The 17952-nt window shown below is 40.0% G+C and overlaps 1 protein-coding gene across 2 annotated transcripts in view; it reads left to right on the forward strand.

Annotated features, from left to right (window-relative positions):
* The window catches only part of Tnpo3 (transportin 3), a 74862-nt gene that overhangs the window by 30358 nt on the left and 26552 nt on the right, over nt 1-17952 (forward strand). For both annotated transcript variants that reach the window (XM_051151788.1, XM_051151787.1), the window contains 7 exons: nt 4157-4300; nt 7021-7196; nt 8348-8486; nt 11876-12022; nt 14214-14321; nt 15814-15905; nt 17799-17938. In XM_051151788.1, the coding sequence (XP_051007745.1) occupies nt 4157-4300; nt 7021-7196; nt 8348-8486; nt 11876-12022; nt 14214-14321; nt 15814-15905; nt 17799-17938 (946 nt within the window). The remainder of the gene's footprint in view (nt 1-4156; nt 4301-7020; nt 7197-8347; nt 8487-11875; nt 12023-14213; nt 14322-15813; nt 15906-17798; nt 17939-17952) is intronic.

Genomic DNA, 17952 nt, shown 5'->3' on the forward strand with positions numbered 1-17952 from the left:
CCTGTTTGTCATCTTAAAGGAAATTTTTGATTTAAAAAAATGAATGTTTTTGCCAAGTGTGGAAGCTCACACTTGTAATCCTAACACTTGGGAAGCTAAAGCAGAGGATTGTGAGTTTGAGGCAGCCTGGACCACATAACAAGATGTCTCTAAACAGACAAACAATTCTAAATCTCTCTTGTTCTATGGGGAGGAAGTAGTATATAGTAACATTAAACTTTCACTTCTCATCTTTTGAAGAAGTCTAACACTGTTGGAGGCACTAATGAGAAGAGTCCCCAGGGCTGGAGGCTGTACGTTGTTGCTGGAGCACATGCGTAAGACCTTGGCTCAGTCCTCAGCCTCAGAGGACAGCAGCCACCATTAGTGGGCATGGTGGTGCACACCTGGTCCTAGCACGCCAAAGGCAGATGCAGGGACAGGCAGATTTCTGTGAGTTCCAGGCCAGTCAGAGTTGCATAGGGAGGAAAACTTCTCAGAAAAAGAAAGACAGAAAAAAGCATCATTGCAGATTGTATTGTAGATGAAGCTTTGAGATTGGAGGATTTTCCCATGTAGTTTATATTTCCAATGTAAACATAAATACCAGAATTGTATTCTTTCATTTTTAAAAAATTATTTCTTTATTATGGATACACTGTTCTTCCAGGGTGTATGACTACATGCCAGAAGACAGCACCAGATCTCATTATAGATGAGCCACATGTGGTTGCTGGGAATTGAACTAAGGACTTTTAGAAGAACAGCCAGTGCTCTAACCTGAGCCATTTCTCTAGCCCCCAAGAATTGTATTCTTTAAACTGTGGTTGCCACCAGCTTGAAATCATTTTTAAAATTTGATATCAGTTGATTAAAGGCAGTGAATAAAGAGGCATTATCTTGTGATAATGAGACAATTCTGGAAGTCCAGCTGCCTGATTTTATTTTATTATTTTATTTATTTTTATTTTTTACAGATACATTTATATTATTACACATATATACAATAGATTACCTATGGCAAGAATAACCATGACACAATCAAGAATTATATAAATGTTATATTCTCAGTGTTTTGGCCATTTGTATTTGACAGCCTTGAAGAAAACATCTTTCCTATCTTGGTGCATCTAAAATTCTGAATGTAAATCAATCTCCATCACATCTTGTTATTATCAACTTAAAACATCTATCTAGACCTACAAACATCTTAACCCCTAAACAACTAAGCTTCATTGTAAAACTAAGCTACCTGGTCTTCAACTCCAGAGACTTGAGAAGGAATAAACTTGACTACCTGAGTATGCTGGGAGTGCAAGATAGTAGCTTTCCAAACAAGAAGATGACAGTGACCTGGATAGTCACTCAAAACTCTCTATTATGTTAGAGCATCTTCTTCAGCCTTCTGGCCCAATATACCTGACAGACATATTTGTGAGGTAGGAACTGTTGAAGACTTGCTTACCCTGTCTTGGCAGAGTTTGGCTGTCGTTTGTGCCTGTATCCAAGCTTGCCCTTTTTAAGGCAGAATTCTGTATGTGGTAGAAACAAGGACATTTTGCTCCAGTGGCTTGTTTGTCACATTTGAAGCCATCTCCATAAGGAGGTTCTTTGAATCTCATCATCCTCTTTGAGGTAGGCCAGATATTGTCAGGAGTTAACCTATCTCATTGTCAGTGAATCTTTAAAATAATAAAAACATTTTAAAATGCCACATTCTGCATGTCTCTGAGATTTTTGAAGACCTTATCTAACTATCCTACTTTATCTTTCTATAGAATCATATCTGCCGCACCTAAAATGTATATTCTTGTGATAAAAGTAGACTAGTGGTTAACATGACCATGATTTGATCAGCTAACAATTAACTTGTATAAAACTTATTTATCCTAAACAGCTGCAATAGCACTTTCAAAGTATTGGAAGTAAACCTTGTATTATAATTGAGTTATAAGGGTACAATATCTCATAATAGAGTAAAAATATATCCACACACATATATATGCACATATATTATATGAAGAATAAACTTACATTTGAATTCTATACCACTGTATCTAGAATTAAACTTATTTTGCATCTATATACAAAATTCTATACCAGTGAATTAAAAATAACCTTGTTAGTGACAATTGAGGTATTAAGTTGAGTAGATTCACTAATCTATTTTTTTGTTATATCTTCCCTATATATTTCTATATTCCCCTCTTCTTTCTTTTCAACCCCTATCTCCAGACCTAAGAATGTAAGATAAGGGAAAAGAGAAACATCACTGAGTCTAACCTTGTTTTCTTTCTAACTAATAAGACCGATAATAACTTGTAACCAACTCCCATTGATAATAACCCTCTATTGCCTAAGAAAGCAACCAAAAACGTACCCGACCCCCCTTAAAGGAGGTAGGGAGTCATTCTCTTAAGGTTTCTTCTGGCTAATTTGGGATGAATAATACCTAGTAGGGGCCCAAATAAAATTGGGGAAATGGTCAAACAAGCTAGCAATCGCATTTGTGGTCCAGTCTCTGAATGTTGAGAATTCCAGACTTCAGCTGCCTGGTGTATAGGATGTATAGGGTGTAGCCCTTTCTCTCCTTGCTTCTTGGACCTTGTGGCAGTTAGGGTGTCTTCAGCCTACTACCTATGAGCTGCCTTGAAACATTCTTATCTAGAAAAATTTGCATTATGCTTCACTTTGGTTAAAATATAGCACAAAGGCTCAATAAAGGCAGTGGTGAGTTTTAGTAAGAACTGTTCCTTTTTTTCATAGTACTAGAAATTAAACCCAAAGTCTCTGTGCATGCTAAGCTAGTGTTCCACCACTAAGTTATTTCCTATATTTCCAGATCGTCCTTTTAAAACCAACTTGCTTTAAAACGCTTTTTTAAAAATTTATTTTTATATATAATCTTCTGGGTATTTTGCCTGCATTTATGTCTGTGCGCCATATGCATGCCTGGTATCCTCTGAGGCTAAAAAAAGGTGCTGGGTACTGTGGAAATGGAGTTACGGATGGTTGTGAGCTATTCTGTAGGTGGGTCGTCTGCAAGGGCAGCAAATGTTCTTTTGTTTTGTTTTGTTTGTTTTTGTTTTTCAAGACAAGGTTTCTCTATGTAGCCTTCTCTGTCCTGGACTAACTTTGAGGACTAGGCTGGCCTCGAACTCACAGTGATCCACCTTCCTCTGCCTCCCGAGTGCTGGGATTAAAGGTGTGCACCACTACTGCCCAGTGCAGCAAATGTTCTTAACTGCTGGACCATCATTGCAAAATCCCTACATCTAACATGTATGTGTTTATTTGTTTTGTGTCTGTGTGTGTGTCTCCACTTCAGTGCTATGGCACACATGTGGAGATCAGAGAACAACTTGATGGACTTGGTTTTCTCCCTCCACTATGTGGGTTCCAGGAATTGAACTAAAGTCATCATGTTAGGTAGCAAAGCAACTTTACCTGATAAGCGATTTCAGCACCCCATTTTTGTTTTTGTTTTTGAGACTGGCCAACTCACTGATTCGGTCAGACTAGCTGCAGGAGGCCAGCAAGCCCCCAGGGACCCATCAGTCTCCCCTTTCCCAGAACTATGATTACAGATATGTACCACTATGCCTGGCTGGGGTGGGAGCTGGCGACCCAAACTCAGGTCCTTATGCCTGGGCAGCAAGCACGGTACTAACTGAGCCGAACCTTGGGTCCTGATTTTTATATGGGGAATAATAAGTAGTGGTATACTTTAAAAATAGTTGTGGTTTAAGAGTATATTAGTGTATAAGCAGAAACTCAAAAGCCCCCATCCCCAGACAGGGTTTCTCTGTATAACAACATCCCTGGCTGTTCTGAAACTCACTCTGTAGACTATGCTGGCCTCGAACTCAAAGAAATCCGCCTCCTTACTGCTGGGATTAAAGTTGTGCTCCACCGCTCAACAGAGAGCCTTAGTTATTTTTAATGTCTGTTTTGGGATCTTTAGCATCCCTATACCTCAGCGTCCCCATTAAAAAGAGGAGATAATACATACTGTAGCATTTTACTGGTAATTATGTGGTAATCAGACTTAGAACAGTGGCACTTACAAAGAACTTATGACTGCCTATTGCTATTGTCGTTATAGCCATGGTGCTCACAATACTGACTTAAGTATGAAGATTGATTCCTTTTTTAACTGTGTTTTTCTTTTCTTTAGATGACGTGTGTAGAAAAAGCAGGAACTGATGAGAAGATGCTTATGAAGGTCTTCCGCTGTTTGGGAAGTTGGTTTAACTTGGGAGTTTTGGACAGTAACTTCATGGCTAATAATAAGTTATTAGCACTTCTTTTTGAGGTTTTGGTGAGTAAGGCTGTACCTGCCATTGCCACTTTTAATAACCAGCCTTCTGGGCCATCTCAATGTTTGTTTTGTTTGAGAGAAAAACTTTGTGGGAATAACATAAGGAGTTGAGCTTGATGGCACATGCCTATACTCTCAACACATGAGAGGTAGACAGCAGGAGGATTTGAAGTTCAAAGTCATCCTTTGCTAAATAGCAAATTTGAAGCAAACCTGAGCTAAATAAAACCCCATCTTAGGGAAGGAAAAAGGCCCACTGAGGCTGACCTGTAACAGCATGTGCAAAAGAAAGTGTGTGCTACTGTTCAAATGCCCTGTAAAGGTCAGGGTTTTGGGTAGGCTGGGCATGGGCACCACTGAGCTCCTGACATCCCAGACCTGTACATGGCTGTTTGAAAGTATTAATTTTTTTCATTATTTTGTGTATATGTGTGTTTTCTGTATGAAGGTATGCACATATATCATACCACCCATGTGGATGCTAGAGGCCTCTGGTAAGGTCCTCCTCTTCCATCTAGGTTTTTGAGGCACCATCTCTCCCATTATTTCCTGTTGCACTGCATACTCCAGGGTAGCTGGCCTGAAAGCTTCCTGGGGATTCTTCTGTGTCTGTCTCCCATTTTGCCACAGGAGTGTTCTTTCACAGTTCTGGGAGATCTGAATTAAGGCTGTCTGGTTTCTACGGCAGACAGTTTTACTCCCAAGCCATCTACCTGCCCCTGCCCTTCTTTTCCTAATAAAATGTCTCTACTTTAAAAAGCAGGGGTGATGGTGGTGGAGAGATGGCTTAATGGTTAAGAGCACTGATTGCTCCTCCAAAGGACCCAGGTTTGATTCCCAGCGCCTGCAACTCTGTTTCTGGGGGATCTGACATCCTCTTCTAGCCTCCGCTGGCACCAGAAACACATGCCGTGCATATGCATATATGCAGGTAAAACACCCATACACAAAAAATTAGTCTTTTTTTTTTTTTTTTTTAACAGGATTTCTCTGTGTAGCCTTGGCTGTCCTAGACTCACTTTTGTAGAACAGGCTGGCCTCAAACTCACTGCAATCTGCCTGCCTCTGCCTCCCGAAAAATAAATCTTAAAAAAATAAAACATTTTTAAAAAGAGGTAAGAATCTATTGGGATGATTTGCATTTGTTAGCTCTCCTAACTTAAATAACTCTTCCGTAGTAGAGAGATTCTAAGTATCTGTTACTATTGTTATTAGAGACTTACCAGTGATGGTTCACTAAATTTACAGAAGCTCTTAGTTATATTGGTAAATAAGAACCCTGCTTCATCTCTTGTTGTACTTTTTTGCTATTGTTTTGGGACAGAAGCTCAACTATGTAGCAGACTGGCTTACCACCATGTGTGGCACAGGTCATCTTCAAATTCAAGGTTCTGCCACTCTGACCCACTGAGTGCTGACATTACAGCCTGTGCTACCATGTTGGCTCCACCTTGGACCCTCGGATATGTTCTTACTTTCTTATAAGTTGTTTTTTAGATTTGTTTCCAGTTATGATGTTTAGATTTCCCTTATGCATTTTGGATATGTTTTTTTTGTTTGTTTGTTGGTTGGTTGGTTTGGTTTTTGGGTTTTAGACAGGGTTTCTCTGTGTAGCCTTGGCTGTCCTAGACTCACTTTGTAGATCAGGCTGGCCTCAAAATCACCTATCTGCCTGCCTCTACCTGTAAGTGCTGGGATTAAAGGTGTGTGTCACCACTCCAACCTGGCTTTCCCCCCCCCCCCCCCCTTTTAAATCAAGTTCTTGCTTAATAGTCAAAGCTAGCTTGGAACTCACTCTATATGATCTTCAATTTGTACTAGTCCTCTTGCCTCCTACTTATAAGTGTGCCCAGGAAGAAAGAATATTGTTTTCATTTTTGATTGATACATTGGCTAGGTGTAGTTTTAGTTTCATTGTTATTTTCTTAAAAATATCAAATGCTGTGTTTGCATGTACTCATATGCATCATTGTTAATGAGAAATTGGGAGACACTGTCATTTATATGTTATATCTTTTCTCCACCCCAGAAGTTTTAAGAACTTCTGCTCAACTTTTGTATTCTGGGATTTTACTTTGATATGTAATGGGCCTTTTGGAGTTGTTGAGCCCTTTCATTTTAAGTAGTACTTAAAAAAATAATAGATTTCAAGATATGACTAGGGCAGAAGCATGCCATTCCTTATGGAAGAAATTGTATAAACACAAACATGGGGATAATCTGGTAACTGCCAGGTATGGCAGTTCATACATAGGACCTCAGTGCTCTAGAGGCTGAGACAGACAGACTGTCATGCTTCCAAGAAAGCTTAGGCAATAATCCGTTTTTACAAAACAGAAGAAATCTGGTGTGGTGGTATAACATCAAATTAACAAATAAATAAATAGAAAAATTCATATGTATCTGAGGGATAAAGACTTTTCATTTTCTTGACATGTCTGGAAATAGAAGTCAGATAAGGAAGATGTTTTAGCGAGGTCCACAATTACAGGGTTATTGATAGTGTACTCTTAGCTGGCCAGACACAGGAGCACATTGGTGTGCATTTCTGTAGTCCTAGCACATGGTAGGTAGAAACAGGAGGAATAGGAGGCTAGTGACTTTAAGGCCAGTCTAGACTACATGACAAATGAAAAATAATTTTCATAAGAAGGTTGTAATTGTTTTCCTTGGACTACAATGATTCTGATTTTTGTGCCTGTATTCCTTTTATCTTCCAGCAACAGGACAAGACTTCATCTAACCTACACGAAGCTGCTTCCGACTGTGTGTGCTCAGCTCTCTATGCTATTGAAAATGTGGAGACTAACTTGCCATTAGCCATGCAACTTTTTCAGGGAGTCCTGACACTGGAGACTGCCTATCATATGGCTGTGGCTCGGGAAGACTTAGACAAGTAAGTTATTTTTGAAGTCTGGAGCTCTAGGTTACCTACAGTCTGGTGTTTTTTCCAAATCTTTATTATAAATCATCCATCGTTTTTTGATTCTCTGTGACTTTGTAAATGCAAGTATATGCTATAGATGATATGTCCCTGCATTTGGAGTAGCAACTTGGATCTAGGAGAGGGGATCACCACCAGGTCTTGACTGTACTGGTTTTTCACACTTAAAGTGAGAAGACCATAAGAAATAGGTGTAAACTTTAAAATATCTAGTTTAGGGGCTTCAGTGATGGCTCAGCAGTTAGGAATAGGTTCTGCTCCTACAGAGTGCTTGATTTTGGTTTTTAGCATCCATGTATGACCCTTCACAACTGCCTGTACTACTAACTCCAGGGTATCCAATGCCGCCTTCTGTATTTTGTGAGTACTTGCACTCACATGTGCTAATGCCCACACAGAGATACATAATTTAACAGCAAAAACCAAAATGATAATAATTTAAAATTTTTTTTAAAAAGCTTTGTTTGGGCTGGAGAGATGGCTCAGAGGTTAAGAGCACCGCCTGCTCTTTCAGAGGTCCTGAGTTCAATTCCCAGCAACCACATGGTGGCTCATAACCATATGTAATGTGATCTGATTCCTTTTCTGACCTGCAGGTGTACATGCAGGCAGAACACTTTATACATACTAATAAATAAATAAATTTTTTTTTAAAAAGCTTTGCTTTTGTTCTTTTAATTTTGTGTGTCTGCGTGCGTGCGTGCGTGTGTGCGCACAAGCACATGAGTGCAGGTACCCACAAAAACCAGAGGCATTGGATCCCCTGGAGCTGGAGTTATGGAAAGTTGTAAGCCATCTGATAAGGGTGCTGGAAATCACACTCAAGTTCTCTAGTAAACAAGTGCTCTTAGCTACTGAGCCATCGCCAGCACCCTAATTTGGAATTTTTAATTCAAATATTTGTAATAGAGAGTATGAATTGGCTTACCATCCTATGCTTACCTGTACATACGTGAGCAACCTAAGCACAGGCATTTACCACAGAGACTGTGATGCCCATAGTGAGTGCCTACTGAATGGCCCTCAGGCTAGGAGTCCTTCGCTCATTTGACTGTGTATAAAGCCCAGACTCTTGACCTGGTACTCTCATTTGCCTCCTACAGGGTTTTGAATTACTGCCGTATCTTCACTGAACTATGTGAAACTTTCCTGGAAAAAATTGTTTGTACTCCAGGCCAGGGTCTGGGAGACCTTCGAACTTTGGAACTGCTTCTTATCTGTGCAGGCCACCCTCAGTATGAGGTAATGTCTGTCCTGTGCTGAGACTATTACTCTCCAGTTGCATATAGCATATTCTCTTTCTTAAGAAACTACAATCTTGTTTTTAATTAATGTGATCTGGAACTTGCATCTAATTGGAAATTTTTTTTCAGCTTTATTATTTGTATATGGGGTTGAGGGTACAGCACACATGCCTCCACTGTGAATGTGAAATACGGCAATGCTGTCCAGTCCGTTCTCTCCTACTTGTATTGTTAGGGTACAGGTGATCTGCTGAAGAAAGACCCAAGGGCAGTATGTAAAAATAGAGTGGTATTACTGTAGCATGTTAGGATCGCCTCTCTCTAGAGGGTGACCACTGAAATGTCAGTTGGAGGGATCTGTGACAACAGAATTGAGTCAGAGTGTACCAGGGGATTCAGGACTGGCTGTTTGGTTATTAGGGTCTTTTGAGTCACTGTTTTGGCTCTTACTCAGGAGTTGGCCTTTAATTTGATTGTATAGTGATCGCTGTGTTCTTTACCAAGGCCACGAAGTAATAAAAATATGGTATCTAGTCGTTTTGTTCTATAAGCTGATTAGCAGCTCATGAGCTGTCCATAACTTGTGGTTTTTTGTTTGTTTGTTTGTTTGTTTTTGTTTTTCTAGGAATTGTTAGAAACTTGGCCTAGTTAGGCAGAGTGAAAACCATGGTCTAGTCAAGCAACTGGGGTCATTGAGGGGTTTTAGGTCCCTGGGATTGGGTCCCTTTAGTATGTTGGTTCCAAGGATTGAACATAACTTGCTTAGAAGTACCTTTACCTAGTGAGTCATCTTATTGACCCCATACTTGGGTTTTTGGTGCCCTCATCCCCCACCCCCACCCCAGACAGGGTTTCTGTGTAGCCTTGCCTATCCAGAACTTGCCTTTGTAAACCAGGCTGGGATTACAGGTGTGAGCCACCATACCCAGTTTATCACTGGGATATATTTTAAGAATTATGTTGGGTTTCTGTTTTATATTCTTTAATATTTCCTTATTTACTTGTCTAGGTTGACAGTTGTAGACAATTGACTCAGAAAGAAAACCTATTATTTTTCCACTGTGTACTCAACCCCCCAAAAATCTACAGAGCTAGTTCCAATACAGCCAAGGCTACATAGAGAAACTCTTGAAAAGAAAAAAAAAAAAAAAAAAAAAAAAAAAAAACCATTTCCTTCTTACTCAGGCATGGTGGCACATGCCTTTAATGCCAGCACTAAGGAAACAAAGGCAAGGAGTTTGTGAGTTTGAGGCCAGCTGGTCTACATAGTGAGTTTCTTTCTTTCTTTCTTTCTTTCTTGCTTGCTTGCTTGCTTGCTTGCTTTTTTTTTCTTAATCCTTAAAGGTTTTTATGAGCTGGATATGATGGCACATGCCTACAATGTCTGTGATCCCAGCACTTGGAGGCTGAGACTGAGGATCATGAGTTTGAGGCCAACATGGGCTACCTTGTGAACACCAGGCTAGCCTGGACTACATGGATTCTATATTTATTAAAGTAATATTTGTATTTATTTATTTAGTTTTGTTTTGTTGTTGTTTTTTTCAAGACAGGGTTTCTTTGTGTAGCCTTGGCTGTCCTTGACTCACAGAAATCTGCCTGTGTCTGCCCCCAAGTACTGGGATTAAAGGTGTGTGCCACCACACCTGGCAGTGATAATTTTTACTGTCCTTCACCCTACCCTTTTGTGGTGCTGAGGATCAGTCTCAGGACCTTGCACATGTTAGGTAAATTGCCCCGGACAGCACTTGAATTTGTTTGCTTTTGTTGTTCTTTGCTTTTAAGCCAGGTGTATTCCTGGCTCACAGACTGGCCTGATAAGGATCCTGTCTCCGTCCCCAGGATCTCAAATAACAGGCATCTGCTACTATGCCCACTTAAAAATGTCCTAGATTTAGGGCCTGGAGAGATGGCTCAGTGGTTAAAAAAAAACTGACTGTTCTTCCCTAGGACCCACGTTACTAGAGCTATAGCTCCAGTCTCTAGGGATCCAATGCCCTTTCCTGGCCTCGATGGGCATTGCACTCACGTGGTGCACAGACACACGTGCAGGCAAACATCCACACACATAAAGATAAGAAAGAGACTTAAATTTCTTCCTAGATTTTTAGAAAGTTCTTCATTTATTTGAGAAATGATACCTCCTACTTATCACCTAAGAAGTAATAAGGAGCCGGGCATGGTGGCGCACACCTGTAATCCCAGCACTTGGGAGGCAGAGGCAGGCAGTGTTCTGTGAGTTCGAGGCCAGCCTGGTCTACAAAGGGAGTCTTAAGACAGCCAAGGCTATACAGAGAAATCTTGTCTCGAAAACTCGAAAATAAATAAATAAATAAATAAATGAATGAATGAATAAATGAATAAATAAATAAATGAGCTGGAGAGATGTCTCAGTAATTAAGAACACATATTGCTCTTCAAAGGACCTGAGTTCAGTTTCCAGCATCCATGTCTGGTGACTTACAACCACCAGTAACTAACACCTCTGACATCTTTGGGCATGTGTACTCATATGCATTTATTTTTTCCCACCTCCTACGTAGTTAAAATAAACCCTTTAAATTCTGTTTACTTTAAACAAAACAAAACAAAAAAAAAAGCCAGGCTGTTTTGGCCCATGCCTTGAGTCTCAGCCCTCAGGAGGCTAAAGCAGGTGGATCTTTTGAGTTCCAGGCCAGCCAGAGCTTCACAGAGAAACCCTGTCTTCTCCTAAGGAGTAAAATCCAGAACAGTATAGTCCTGTGCAGGGAAGTAGCACTGTCTGGAAGCTAGTTGTGACCGAAATTCCAGTCTGTTGCTGCTATCATTCATGTTCATGAGAACAGCCAAATGAGGGCTGGACATGGTGGCGTACGTATGCCTACATTCCCAGCATTTGAGAGGTAAAGGCAGGAGAATAGGGAGTTTAGAGTCATCCTTTGCCACTTTAGTGAGTTTGAGGCTAGCCTTGACAGCATGAGACCTTGTATCAGAAAGGGGAGGAGTGCTTAAAATGACTTATGGTAAAGGAATTACAGTTGTCTCACCTGGGAGGAAATCTTCTGATGTGAGCATTATTGAATGTTCCAGAATTTGGGGGAAACTGTGCCTTAGAAGACTTGGATGTCTTTGTTTTCTATAGATGCTAATATGCTTTGGGAAAAGTTTCCCCACATATAAATAGAGAATGTAAAGCTGGTCATCTAAGTGGATGTTGAGACCTGCATTGGGAAGATATTTAGGAGGTAGCATAACAAATCTGTACTTCTGTAGAAAAGGTGCTTCCTAACTTACTACATATACATTGTGGAAAGTGTGTCTCCTTCCCTGTATGGTAAGTAGTAACGAAGCTATTTTTCCTCTGTTCTCTTCCTGTACAAATAAACTATTCCCTGTCTTACCTAACAGGTAGTAGAAATTTCCTTTAACTTTTGGTATCGACTAGGAGAACATTTATACAAAACCAATGATGAGGTTATTCACAGCATCTTCAAAGCATACATTCAGAGGCTGCTTCATGCCTTGGCTCGACACTGCCAATTGGAACCAGACCATGTAAGTACCCTTTCTACATTCAGTCTCCACCTTTCAGCTCAAACTTGAAAAACTGAAAAAAGTAGGTACTAGATCTGACGATCTGCAATCCTTTTTACTTCAGTTTACAGCAAAGAAGTCACTACTAATAAAATTAGACCTATGTAGGCAAATTGTTCCTCCTGAGCCAGTAATTGTTTACCTAGGAATTTGTTGTAAATGACGTTATAGAAGAAAAGATACTGCCGGGCGTGGTGGCGCACGCCTTTAATCCCAGCACTCGGGAGGCAGAGGCAGAGGCAGGCAGATCACTGTGAGTTCGAGGCCAGCCTGGTCTACAAAGTGAGTCCAGGACAGCCAAGGCTACACAGAGAAACCCTGTCTCGAAAAACCAAAAAAAAAGAAGGAGAAGAAAAGATACTGTTTTGTACAAAGCAGTGTGTGTGTGCGTGTGTGTGTGTGTGTGTGTGTGTGTGTGTGTGTGTGTGTGTAGAAAATGATTAACTATGTCCAGCAACTTGAACAAATTACTATCAGCAATTGAAAGTGATAACTTCTGCGGTAGTAATTGGTATGATGAGCAGTACAAATCAGAGTGCTGAATTCTGTACTGTTTGCTTGAGCCTTTTTGTTGTCTTGTAGTGTTGGGGCCTTGATCATGCCCAGCCAGTGCTCATGCTGAGCTTCAGTCCACACTCTTGGTGGGCTGCTTGGTCTTCAGTTTTGTTGTGCTTTGGGACAGGGTCCACTGTGCAGGGCAGGCTGGCCTAGAATTTCTATTTAGGTTAGACTGGCCTCTAGCTCAAGAGATCTGCCTGCCGAGTGCTGGTATTAAAGACGTGGGCTGCCACACCCAGCCTTGTCCTTGGGGTTTTCTTTTGTTGTTGTTTGTTTTGTTTTGAGATTGTGTTTTGATATGTAGTTAAGACCAGTTTTGAGCTCCCAATTCTACCTCAGCCTCCTGATCCCTGGGATCACAGGTGTGCACCACATTTGGTTCATAATGCTTTTAATAACATAGGGTGTGTGGTTAGGTAAAAACTAATAGAAAAAGGTGGAAAATTGTGTAAGGATGTTGAGAATTTTCATTTTCCTTCATGTGTATACATTTTCTTTATATTCCTTATAATCATTTGATAATTTAAAAGACAATATGTAGACATTTGCTTAGAAGAAAACATACTAGACACATGAAAGAGTTCATTGGAAAACTCTTCGGCCTCCGTTATTTTACCTTTCTGCTTGATTGCTGGGTGGCTTTGGTCTAGGTCCTAGAGTGAACTTAGTTGCTTGTAAAATTAAATCTGAGTTGCTAGTCTGTGAATTTTTCTAAACTGGGGATCCCTAGTCGTAGCCATGTTTTGCTTGGAATCTCCCACATGAGCTGCTCTAGCTCAGGGCTTACGTAAGTGGATCCTCTGTTATTTGTCAGTTCTGTGGCACCATTTCCCTCACAGTATTTTTTTTACCTTGAGTTGGTAGAACCTTGGATTTTATTCACTATTTTATCTGGAAGCCATCGTTTTCTCAGTGTTTCCCCATCTTAGTTTCTTCATCGTAAACAAGGAGGCTGAGCGAGAGGAGCCATCCTCAGTGGTGCTGAGCTAGAGGAGCCGTCCTCAGTGGTGCTGAGCTAGAGGAGCCGTCCTCAGTGGTGCTGAGCTAGAGGAGCCGTCCTCAGTGGTGCTGAAGAGATGTTTCTAGTTATTTATAGCCACAATTTTCACATGTGCCTGTAACATCTCGACATTAACTGGGCACTGGGCTAGGAAGGATCTCAAGTTTCTCTGTGACATTGTTGTGATAACGACTGGTTTTTGCTTTAAGATTCTGAAGAAGAAAGCCTCAGGCTTGCTCAGGGTCAGGGCGCTGGCCTTCTCTACACAGGCCGTAGCCTTTTCTGCTTCTTTCCAGTCACTGCTCTCCTCGGTGATTTTCTTAAAAACAAACAAGACGTGTAAATGAAAATGCAAACTAAGCACACATAGTCACACACAAAAACTGAAGAATGTTTCGTGGGAGAGTGGAGTATAGACTGTCAACTAAACATACTTGGGGAGACTTTCTATCATGGTGACCTAGCCTTAAGGTTTTTGTACTTGTCTTGTTGGCATTTGGCTACTGGATGGCTTTTTCTTCTCTGTGGATTTTATAAAGGACATTGACAGGTTCGTTGAGTTTTAAACAAGTGTTACATGCTTTTGAATTTCAGGAGGGAGTTCCTGAAGAGACTGATGACTTTGGGGAGTTTCGAATGAGAGTATCAGACCTGGTGAAGGACTTGATCTTCTTGATTGGATCTATGGAGTGTTTTGCTCAGGTAAGTTCATTCCTGGGCCAGTCTTAGTGATCACATTCATTGTATTTATCTTTCTTCTATATCTTTTGTAAATGTTCCATCTTTTTTTTTTCCTAAGCTTGGTGGCCAAATGAGATAGTGGATATGTGTAGGTGCCTAGCACACTGCCTGGCATATAGCAGCAATCGTTAGGGTCTGATAAGCCAATTGCAGTAGACAGATAAATTCAGTTATGGTTTACTTTGTTACTCTCACTGATGAGAGATGTTCCATGTGTGCAGCTGACCAATATGGAAGTCTCCAGGAAACTTACAGGGATTTAGGCCCCACTGAGAAAAATGGTCAGGTTTTCCTGCTTTAATCCTGACAACTCTTTAGTTATATGGTATTTCCTTGGTCCACAGTTAAGTTAGATTCTTGTGCAGCTTCATCCCAGAGGAGGATACACTAGAGAAAAAGAGTTACAGTCCCTGTGGTCTCCAGGTGATCAGTAAGTGACGCTTTATCTTGTGAGACTGCAGCCGCTGTCATTCCACATCACTCAATGTTAGAGTAGCTTCAGGTGCTTGTACTGCTGGGTCACACTTAGTGAGCTCTGATGGGACAGTGTGGATGCTGTGTGGTAGCCACACCAAACAAACGTGAGGAAAAAAATTGGGATGACTAAGGTTTGACACCAGTTCTGTATATAAAACTTGTGTATGACATAATCTAGGAAATGTTCATGAAATAAAACTTTTCATTACAAAGCATAACTTTTGAATCTACTATGCAGAATTGGAGATTCTTAGAATGCAGTTCAGTGGGCAGATGATATATACTCAGATTTCAACTCCTTTCCCACTGACTTTGTGTCTTTGACTTAAGTTTTCAAATTTATATAAACTGTCAGTGTTGCCAAGATGTATTCTGTAAAGCTCCAGGTCCAGATTTCTTTCGCAAAAATGAAAGAAAGCAAGCTAACTAAATCATTACTTGAAATTGGGAAATGATATAAAAATCTGTATACTACATTAAAAGTTCTGTGGTATCATACAAGAGAGGTTTTTTATTTTGTTTTCTTTGTAGTGTATCTCCTTTTTTTGACTGTAGAGATTTGCTTTTAAAAGAGTTGTGATTGCATATGTTGTATAGAGCAGGTGCCTTCAGCCCTTTAATTTGACTGACTGTTGATGCAGACAGTAATGAAAATATAGAGCAGATGCACACGCAGATCTGCTGTTAAGACCAGAAGGCACTCATTAATGTTTCAGCTTTTCCATAGTATTCATTGTCTGGGGACACATGATAATCTTGTTAAACTCTTGGGTTTCTAAATATGTTTATTTTAGGTGCTAAAATCAGTTACTTATAGTTAGGATATGAAACATGAAAGTGCTGTTCTCGGCCAGCTCTGAGCAATAACTGGGCTTAGAAACAAAAATCTAGATTTCTTTGAGCGAACATTTTTTTGTTTTTTGTTTGGAATTCTGTTTTTCTTTAATGGATCCATAACCCACCTCTTCTTCTCTAGTTGTACTCTACCCTGAAAGAAGGCAACCCACCCTGGGAGGTGACAGAAGCGGTTCTCTTTATCATGGCTGCTATAGCAAAGAGTGTTGATCCGTGAGTGTCTAATAAGTCTTTTGTTGGGAATCTTAAATATCAAGAGAAAGGAGATTTACTCCATGTTCCTCTATGGTATATTATTGGGAAGTCTTACAACTTCTATGCTGCTGTCTAGCCTTCCAACTTTAGCCTGGTGCAGAATCGCCTGCATTGCTGATGCCGTATTTTAATTATTTCTTAGAGTTAAACTTTTTTTTTTAACTGTTGATGCTAGAAATAGGATACTGAGGGGGTTTTTTTGTTTTTTTTTGGTTTTGGTTTTGGTTTTTTTTCCTTTAGTGACTCCTTTGTGACAGTGGGTATGATCAATGAATTTGTTGTTATTTGCTTAAAAACAATAGGCTAGGCACTAATGTGGATTTCCTGTTTTTGTGACCTTGGGTAAGTTATCCTTAGATGTCTAATTACATTGTTCTCTTTCTCTGTTTTAAGTAATCTATGGGTTTCAGAGCATTGGTACTATTTCACCTTAAAGAATAGATAATCTGAATGACAGTTATTTCTGTTGTTGTAGCCACTGAAAAATTTTAAATTATTTAAATTTAAATTGTAATTGCTTTGCATGGAAATTATATTTATGACAGAGTTTTAAGCAGTTTGCTTGTGTCCTGAGTTTGTATACTGATGTATTAACTTTATCAAGCTGTGTTGGATTTTGATCAGCTACTTATACTCTCGCTCTGTTTAGGACCTTAATTGGAAAGATGGAAATGGCCTAGTCTGTGAACTCTCAATTAGACATGTCTCCAACCTAAGAATAGGAGACGATTAGGGTTTTTTTGTTGTACTTGTTTTTGTTTGTTTGTTTATTTGTTTTCCTAATAGAAGCTCTGCTTCTTGGTTAATACACTATAGTGTTTGCTCTTAAACTATTTGATGTCTTTTGGAGCCTTCTCTGACGGTCTGAGGGTTACCAAAGTCATTATTATCATACCCAGTAGATGCTGATTTAAAAAAGGAAAGGTAGATGCTCTCCCATAACTGGATGAATGTCCATAGGAAGTTTAAGGCGTTAGTGAGAGAATAAGTTCTTGTTTGTCCTGACTTCAAGCCAACAGGGTATAAAGGATATAGTAAGCCTAGTGATTGGTAGGTGCACTCATCCCGTAGTGCTGGGTATCTTCGTTTCTGAATTAAATTCTAATTGGGAACATCTTCCATGCTATGTTTTTAACCCAGTTTAATAGGAAGATGAGGGGTGATAAAGTCAGAGAACTGTGGAAAGTGTTCGGTTAACTTTAATTATTCGTCTTATTCCACTTCAGGGAAGTGGCACCCTAATGGCTCCTCCAGCTTGTTTCCTTGGGTTCTTCAGTTAGTGAGCTGGTCCCCCTCTACTTTCCTTTTTAAAGTTTCCACTATCTAGCTTAGGAGATCATCAGTAGCATCCAGTAGAAGTGGTTTATGAGAGTTGTTTGTTCATTCATTCCTTCATTAAAGCATTAAGCAGTATTTCTCAACTGCCCACTATGTGCCAGGTACTGTTCTAGGTGCTGCAGAGAGGGGAGTAAGTGAAATGATTCACCTTCAGCTAATATCTGACTCTTCAATTGCAGATGCCGCTTTTTGATAGCATGTCTGTAGATACTGTCACGTCATTCAGAAGAAGCAGTGTACTTCTTCTGCAATATTGATATTTTTATTTTCTATCTTTTTGTCCCTTTTTGAAGATTTGGAAAATATTCAGGGGTGGGGAATGTGCCTCAGTTAGCACCTTAAGAAAACAAGAAACCAAAATCCTTGTCTGAAAAACATTCAGCACTTTTATTTGAATACTTACTTATTTACCTAGAAACCTTTTAGGCAACATGAAGTTCACTGCAGCCTATTTCTTGTCCAGAATATTACCCCTATAGACAGTAACTGTAAGTACTTACCTTCTCTCCTCAGAGAAAACAATCCTACACTTGTAGAGGTACTAGAGGGAGTTGTCCGTCTCCCAGAGACTGTACATACAGCTGTGAGGTACACCAGCATTGAGTTGGTTGGTGAAATGAGTGAAGTGGTTGACCGAAATCCTCAGTTCCTGGGTAAGTGTGGATTC

Source organism: Acomys russatus, chromosome 10, assembly GCF_903995435.1.
Source record: "Acomys russatus chromosome 10, mAcoRus1.1, whole genome shotgun sequence".
NCBI classification, from domain to species: domain Eukaryota; kingdom Metazoa; phylum Chordata; class Mammalia; order Rodentia; family Muridae; genus Acomys; species Acomys russatus.